At 45.8% G+C, this 8,646-nt stretch overlaps 1 protein-coding gene across 1 annotated transcript; it reads right to left on the bottom strand.

Annotated features, from left to right (window-relative positions):
- Window positions 1–2,849: 2,849 nt before the first annotated feature.
- On the bottom strand, window positions 2,850–6,573 carry LOC142194026 (DNA damage-regulated autophagy modulator protein 1-like). The gene is made up of 7 exons (XM_075263054.1): window positions 6,455–6,573; window positions 6,030–6,097; window positions 5,760–5,902; window positions 5,289–5,460; window positions 4,326–4,381; window positions 3,078–3,164; window positions 2,850–2,927 (listed from the first exon to the last, which is right to left on the bottom strand). Exons 1-7 carry the CDS (start codon window positions 6,571–6,573, stop codon window positions 2,850–2,852), a joined length of 723 nt encoding a protein of 240 aa, XP_075119155.1.
- Window positions 6,574–8,646: the final 2,073 nt, after the last annotated feature.

Raw genomic sequence — 8,646 nt, 5'->3', positions numbered from 1 at the left:
CCAGGGTACAATTGCGGGATTGGCTTTTGTAGCCAAAATTCTTGGTATCCATTTTTGAACTTTATTTTTATTTCCTCGTTCGTTATCAGTTCTATGAGTTCTTCTTCCAGCTGGGGTAATCCTGCTGTGTTGATATTTGAAAAAGGATCCAACACCCAGTCCGGTATTTCCAATTTTAAAATGTGCTGGAATGATCTGCCTTCTAAGCTGCCTAAAAATCTTCTTTCTTCCTGTTTGCTCGCATCAATTAGCCCCGCCCCCAAATTAGCGTGTAGCTCCGCCCACCAAATAGCGTGATCCTATGGGATGACTGAAGGGCCTGTGATGTCATCAAAAGGTCCTGTAGACTTGGATTTACCTTGTACGGAGTTTCCTAAAGGACCTGGCTCCTCTGCCCACTAGCAGCCTGCTCTATATAATAAAGCTTTATCCTAGTGAACAGAGAGACCGGGTCCTTTAGCCCAGTAGGATTTCGACTGCTTTATATAAGAAAGCAGCACTTATTCCACACACACACACACACCCCACACCCCCTCTATCTCACAGCAGGGAGCTAGGTGATGTGTATGTGATGTGTATGTGTGGTGCAGACACAGGCTGGCTCCGTACACTCAGACCCCACACAGCAGGGAGCTACGTCATGTGGCTCCCTCAGCAATGAGCAGGGGGCCAGGTGCTAGTGTCCATAATGAATTGAATAAAGTAAGATAGTGGACAAACAAAGCAGTTTTGCTGAAGCAGTGTATTTAGGAAAAGTCTTAAATCCACATTAACCAGCAGTATAGATAGAATGATTGGGTACTATTCCGTTATCGGGCCAGCAGCAGCGCATTTCAGCACCAGCTTTCGGGACAGCAGTTCAGTTCAGCAGCGGGAATTACAATGACATCCGAGGACTGCTGGCCCGATGCTTGTGCCCAGTAGCCAGTACATCAATGACCCCCCCTCCATCTCCTCCTCCTTCCAGTGCTGCCCCCCAGCTCTCCTTACATCTACCCCGTACCCTCTCCCCGCCACATGACTAAGCCGATGCTGGCCCGATGATAGAGGCCGTGCTTGTGTGTAGTAGGCAGTACATCGATCGATGCCCTCATCCTCCTCTTCCTTCCAGTGCTGCCCCCCAGCTCTTCTTACATCTGCCCCGTACCCTCTCCCTGTAATAGGCCTCACCGTAAATCTTGAGCAATGAATGCTACTAGATAGCCGCCGGACGCTGCAGAAAGTTTGTCCCTCCGGCTCGCTGTAGCTCACCGTTCCTATAGTCGGCGTGTTTCTTGTCAGGGCCTGGATTGAGCCCCGGTGTCTTTCCTTTCGGTCTCGGTACTAGCGCTGAGGTGAGGCCTAGTCGTGTGGCGGGGAGAGGGTACGGGGAAGATGTAAGGAGAGCTGGGGGGCAGCACTGGCAGGAGGAGAAGGATGGGGGAGGGGGGTCATCGATGTACTGGTTACTGGGCACAAGCATCGGGCCAGCAGTCCTCGGATGTCATTGTAATTCCCGCTGCTGAACTGCTGTCCCGAAAGCTGCTGCTGAACTGCGCTGCTGCTGGCCCGATAACGGAATAGTACCAATGATTGTTATGATACCACCCCTTTAAATTAGCCATCGCCCCCCCTAAACTGCTTCAACGCCCCACCAATCTTCTCTGTGCCCTTTACTGCCCCCCTATAGGCCTCCAGCGCCCACAAGGGGGCGTTATCGCCCACTTTGAGAAAGACTGCTTTAACCCATCGTTTAAAACCAGAAAGTAGACACACAGCAGTGATAACAGAAAAACATAAAGGTGCGTTAAAAAGGTTTAATGCACATCAGTGGAGAAAGGATTGTCCTAGATTCTGCGAAGAAAGACTTATCGGCCGATTACTCCTATAAGAAGACAAATACACATGTGTAAGAAGCGGCTCATAACATACATACATATATACTATACAACTGTGGGGTGGCGGATATAAAAATAATGATAATGTATATAGTGCGTGTTCCCAGAAAAGAAGGAGATTCTTTGTAATCTCATTGCACCTTTTTACTCTTTTAACACAGATGCAGCCAATTTTAGGACGTGTCAGCACCTCTATGTGGTATAATGTACAGGGACCGTCCACACTCCTATATAGTATACTATAGAGCTGGGCTCAGTAACCTCTGGGCTTGTGAAGATGGGAAGTATAGTTTCACAACAGCTGGATGCTCAAAGGTTTCTGATCCCAGCTATGGAGGACCTATCAGATCCCTGCTATGGAGGACCTATCAGATCCCAGCTATAGAGGACCTATCAGATCCCTGCTATGGAGAACCTATCAGATCCCTGCTATGGAGGACCTATCAGATCCCAGCTATAGAGGACCTATCAGATCCCTGCTATGGAGGATCTATCAGATCCCTGCTATGGAGGACCTATCAGATCCCAGCTATAGAGGACCTATCCGATCCCTGCTATAGAGGACCTATCAGATCCCTGCTATGGAGGACCTATCAAATCCCTGCTATAGAGGACCTATCAGATCCCTGCTAAAGAGGACCTATCAGATCCCTGCGATAGAGGACCTATCAGATCCCTGCTATAGAGGACCTATCAGATCTCTGCGATAGAGGACCTATCAGATCCCTGCTATAGAGGACCTATCAGATCCCTGCTATAGAGGACCTATCAGCTGTCCGGTGTGGTGTAGTACAGAGGGCCTTCCAGCTCTCCAGTATTGTGCAGTTGTCCAATGTGTGTCCTCCTGAAGTATATATCCCCCCAGTATAGACCTACATACAGGTCAATGGTTGTGATAAATAGACTCACCAGCTCGATGTCTTTTGCAGGAATACATTGCAGTGATTTCCTTTATCTTACCCCGGAGTCTTATTAGGGGTTTTCAGGGTCCTGGGCTGGTTCTCTCAGGCTGATGGAGACACCTTCTCGGGACAACCTTAAAGATAAATGCTGAGAGGAAAAAAAGAAAATATTTCACATCAGAAACGCTCTTATGAATATAGATCTAATTTATACGTGAAGTGGGCATTTCTGTTTTAGGGAGAAATTGTCATCTTCTACATATGTGGAGCACATGAGACACGTCACACATCTACTCACCTGGAAATCTGTATAATTGGTCAGTTGTTGAATTACGAGGCAGAACATCTGAACCCACTCGACCACCATGCCTGCATCAGAGATGACCTACAGAAGAGAAGGAGAGAATAGCAGATATTAGTGCCCGGATTTACTCACCATTGTCTGCTGTGGATTGAGATAGAAGGAAATCTTATCCACCAAGAGATTCCATTTTACTGTTAAGGGGATCCTATCATTGGGAAACCCTATTTTCACAGGCTATTCTTCTCCTGCCTTTATTTTTCTGCTCTACGCTGTCGTTTTGGAGACTTTTCTTATTTCTTCTTTATTCAAACGAGTCTTCAGAAAGCACTGAGGGCGTCCCCTGTTCCTTAAGGCACACGCTCTTCCGAAGATCCAGCGTCGCTTCTCCGCAGCATTAGCACCTGCCGATTCTGTGTTCAGGATTCAAATTCCGCACATGCTCAGTCAGCTCTGCCATTTCACATTGGACAGAGGCAACTGAGCATGTGCAGGATTTGAATCGGCGGGTGCTGATGATGCGGAGAGGCATCAGCACAAGAAGAGAGAGGCGGCGCTGGATATTCGGAGGAGCGTGTGCCTTGAGCAGAGGGGACACCCCAGCACTTTCTGAGCACAGGAGGAACGCCATCTGTGCTTTCTGAAGACTCATTTGTATAAAGAAAAAATAAGAAAATTATCCAAAACGGCGGCGCGGAGCAGAAAAATAAAGGTAGGAGAAGAATAGTCTTTCTAATCAGTGGCAATTCAGACCCAAGAGTATAATAATCAGAGAACCAGGGGAAGAAAAACATAAAAAAGACTCTGTTACTCACCTATCTCCCGGCTCCTACACTGTCAGCCTCCGAAGTAGTCCATCTTCAATGACGTCAGACGTCACATGACCCAGGACACAGGCCGGGGTCATGAGACGTCAGATGACTAGGCCGAAGCCTGCCCGGATCGTGGAGAGGTAAGTAACAGTGCTTTTTATGTTTCTTACCTCTCCCAGGCCGTCAATCATTATACTCGGGGGTCCGAAAAGACCCCCGAGTATAATGATAGCAACGGTAGCGGCTGTAACCAGGCCCCTAATGTCCCGGGCCCTGTGGCAGCTGCCTCTGCTGCTACGGCAGTAGTTACACCACCGTTTCTAAAGGTTATTCCGATGTGCGGTTAGTGAAAATAGGGTTTCCCAATGATAGAATCCCCTTAAACATGATGTATATGGATAATACAAGATGGTGGAAAGTGAAATAAACTCACCTGCTTATGGTTGTCAGGGATTAGATGGAGGTAAAAACTGGACATGACTCCACTGACTGGAAGGACAAGTTAAGGAAAAGTAACAGAATTCTAATATTATAGTATTTCCTATATTCACTGCCTAAATTGGGAAAAAAATTTAGGGGGAACTCTGGAATAATTATATACAAAAACCGGGGACGTCACCAAGTAGGCCTGAAGCCTTCTGGAGCCAGAAGAAGTAAGTAACAGTGATTTTATGTTCCCTCACCTCTCCTAGCCCTACGATCCTTATACTATTGAGGGCTGAAAAGACCCCGGGTACAATGATAGTGGTATTTGTGTGGTTCCTTATACTGTTCCGGTATAAACTGGGCGTTCGGGACCAATTTACGCACTGCCTATATTGTTATATCAGATCTATGCTACAATAGAATCACAAGGGAGGACTTTACAGTTGGGGAATAAGCTTCAAATACCAGCCAGAATCCCCTCCCCCATTGTTTACAAAGCAGGAAGGAATGGCGGACACAGCGCCACACCTCCCATGAGGCGACCTGAAGCGACCGCTTCAGGCGGCGCTTTGCCAGGGCCTCGGGGAGGGCGGCATTTTTGCTGACCTAAGCCAGTCCAGGACAAGCTGTGAACCCATGGTTCCCCCCTGGGCGGACACCTCTTATTTTTTAAGGTCACTGATAAAAGAAACGCTTTGCTTGATGTTTTGCGGATTCTGCAGCTGATCCAGACACAAGAACCCACAGAACAAAACTACTGCTGTTTAGCCCCTTTGTTTCTGAGGCTAAACTCTGAGCAAAGCTGTGGCAGAAATCCGAAGCTCTGCCACCGGTTATACAGCGCTGGAATTTGGGGAGGAATCTAAGGCAGAAGACCACCTCAAGTTCCTCTCCAAATTCTGTCATGTGAATAAGGCCATAATCTCCTCCCCTCAGTATCACTTACTACCAGTTATATATAAAAGGATACAGAATAGCATTAGTACAGATGTCACCGAGGTCAGAGCCAGTCTAATATGGCACATTCGCCGACTGCTGAAGGACCTCTTATACAGGAGAATCGCTTGACATAAGTTGAAAATGTCAGCACATCCAAAACCGAGTCCTGAGCCAATATCGTGAGCTGTAAGGTTGACATTCACCTAGAATGGAAATACAGATATATGTTATCAATGAGGCTGACAAGGGTTAATTATGATTTGTATTTATAGACACCAGGGGGCGCCACTGTAACTGTGATTTCTATGGGAGAGACTAAAAAAATCCAAAAACTACAGATATATAACACAGTATAAACTATACTAAATATAAATAAATAAATATATATATATATATATATATATATATATATATATATATATGTACTGACTGTCAGACAATGTTCACTTTCTATATTACATGACATATGATTGAATATTTCCAATAAAACAAGATAACTAACCGGAAATACAGCATTCAGGGCGGACCCAATACAGGATATCCATCCTATGGCGAGTAGTATTCGCTGGCCTATGAGATGTCGCTTCTCCGATGGTTCAGTCCGAATTATCATGAACTTGTATTGGAGGAGAACGATGCCAGCTCCTGTAATAGACAATACATGTTATCAGTCAGAGATTTCTATAGGTCACTTCTATAGACACCTGTACAATCTCCAGTCATGGCCGCCGGTCAGTGCTGATGTTTTCACCCTATTAGAAGCTCCACTTACCCAGAATGGAAGACACCATGAAGACCACCGTGTAGATCACGGACTCGGGCAGCCGAGCTGCTGTCGCACTGTGAAAGAGAGTAAAATATTGGGTGTTAGTAGGACACAAGCGGTGGAATTGTCACATCTCATCCCTATCTATAACTCTCCCCTCCCCCATACTATCCACTGACTATCCTTTAACTCAATCACTGCCACTTTTTTTTAGCAGATGTGATGGCTGCAGGTTATGAATAACCTCCGACCCTTTACCTGCCCCTACATATACTCTACACCCAATGATAGATTCCCTTTCTCAGATATAGAGGTGCAGTACATGAAAAAGGGAGTCAAATAAAATGATTATTTCTGACATTTACAATAATAGATACAAATATTAATCTGATAATAACAAGAATCAGGAATCTCGCCCCATCCCCTCTTACCTGATGTACGGATGTGTTTCATGCCCTAATATTACCGTTACGGCAAACAGGGTACTGAGACCCAATAGCATCCATATGGACCACAGGATAGGCAGGAACGCCAAACCCCGGATTTCCATGACGCAAAGTAGGTAGATTCGCTAAATAAATCGCTGCTTTATAGCACACTATCTCTTTCTCTGTAGCTACAGATAAGAAGACTGTGGGAATGGCAGGCAGAGGATTTTATAGGCTCAGAACTCGATGAGGTCACAAGAATTTTGTGATGTCATAGGTTCTCTTGCCATTGTTCCATCATTCCACATGCAGCCTGAAGCTGATTGGTGCTCAGTATTGTAGATCTTGTCACATCTATCCTAATATGCATATTGTATAAGAGAATCTCCTGCACATTGTAGTGTAATAGCTGCTAATCTATATTCATTTACAGGATTGTATAATACCCTGAGCCCCGCTGACCCTAAAAGACAGAAAAACCCACAACTCCTTGTATGTGGATATCGTCATATTTCTCTATAATCTCTAATCCAACATGTGGTTATTGGGCAAAGGAAACTGATTAATAAAAAGCTGTGAAACCGCCCCTGACACGCTGCGTATAGAGCTGTCTATAGAAGAACATATAGTGACTACGAGGCTCAGCCCAGAATAATCCCACAATAAGACACAAGAATAAACCACAGAAATCCCTCATCTGTATTATGTGTATTCCAGGGAGCGCAGATGGTGAATACATGTACAGGGAGCCGCGCGGTCACCTCTATGGGGGCAGATTCTATAGATGGTGATAAATCCATAATCCATTACCATTTATCACAAAGGTTTTATTGATGTTCAATATTGGAATCTGATCTTTTGATGGTGTTCAATTGGCTCGACCAACCAACCGGCCACGTAGTCACTTCCCAGTTGTTCCCTTCCAAAAATACTGCTCTCAGACTACTGTTTCTTTTAAGGAATTGTACTAATATAAGAATAGCATGTACCTTCTGTGAAAAACAGCACCACTGTCCATCATGTATATTTTGTTTGTCCAGTCTGCACCATTACTATTACCTGCACGATACCCTAAGGGCCCCTGCACACGGAGTATACGCTGGCTGATTTTGAACGTGTAAACATTCCGAATCAGCAGCGTTTAAAACATGTTCCATTGCTTTCTATGGGACCCGGCATACGCGTGCTCCCCATAGAAATGAATGGGAAAAAGCAGCCCATTAATTTCTATGGGGAGCGCACGTATGCTACCTCCCATAGAAAGCAATGGGATCTGTTTTAAACGCCGCTGATTCGGAACGTTTACATGTTCAAAATCAGTCAGCGTATCCTCCGTGTGAAGGGGCCCTAAGAGAAAAAAGATAATATTGTAAAATATTTTCTGTGCTAAGTTTTTAGCAGGACTCCTTCTCTTTGACCTTCCATAACCATAGCTTTTTTTTTTACTTATTACAAGGTAAGAGTGTTGCCGTAGTTAGACAATGCCTCCTTCTCCCTCCTGTACTGACCTCTGACATTCAAGCACATTGTAGCTAGCGGGAAAAACTACTGTCAGCGAAGCTAAAAGGCAAAAGAATATGATTTTAAATTGATGGTGTTGTGTTATAGGCACTGGTGTAACCAGAAACGGTGGGGACCCGTGGCGAACTTTTGACAACCGACCCCTCCTATGCATTCCTGCGCGCTCTATTATACCCCATAGTGGCCTCTGCACACAGTATTATCCCCCACAGTGGCCTCTGCACACAGTATTATCCCCCATAGTGGCCTCTGCACACAGTATTATCCCCCATAGTGGCCCCTGCACACAGTATTATTCCCCATAGTGGCCCCTGCACACAGTATTATCCCCCATAGTGGCCCCTGCACACAGTATTATCCCCCATAGTGGCCCCTGCACACAGTATTATTCCTCATAGTGGCCCCTGCACACAGTATTATCCCCCATAGTGGCCCCTGCACACAGTATTATCCCCCACAGTGGCCTCTGTACACAGTATTATCCCCCATAGTGGCCCTGCACACAGTATTATTCCCCATAGTGGCCCCTGCACACAGTATTATCCCCCATAGTGGCCCCTGCACACAGTATTATCCCCCTTAGTGGCCCCTGCACACAGTATTGTACCCCATAGTGGCCCCAGCACACAGTATTATGCCCCATAGTGGCCCCTGCACACAGTATTATCCCCCAT

Source organism: Leptodactylus fuscus, chromosome 2 (assembly GCF_031893055.1).
Source record: "Leptodactylus fuscus isolate aLepFus1 chromosome 2, aLepFus1.hap2, whole genome shotgun sequence".
NCBI classification, from domain to species: domain Eukaryota; kingdom Metazoa; phylum Chordata; class Amphibia; order Anura; family Leptodactylidae; genus Leptodactylus; species Leptodactylus fuscus.
Note: the sequence above shows the minus strand (reverse complement) of the source record. Positions and strands in the feature narration are given on the sequence as shown.

Bases quoted from the DNA above. Each gene is read 5' to 3' on its own strand.
- LOC142194026 (XM_075263054.1), bottom strand. From the start codon at position 6,573: ATGGAAATCCGGGGTTTGGCGTTCCTGCCTATCCTGTGGTCCATATGG. The intron at 6,098-6,454 runs GTAAGAGGGGAT...TCTCTTTCACAG, and splicing joins GAAACACATCCGTACATCAG to TGCGACAGCAGCTCGGCTGC. The intron at 4,382-5,288 runs GTATCCTTTTAT...TTGTCCTTCCAG, and splicing joins ATCTGTACTAATGCTATTCT to TCAGTGGAGTCATGTCCAGT.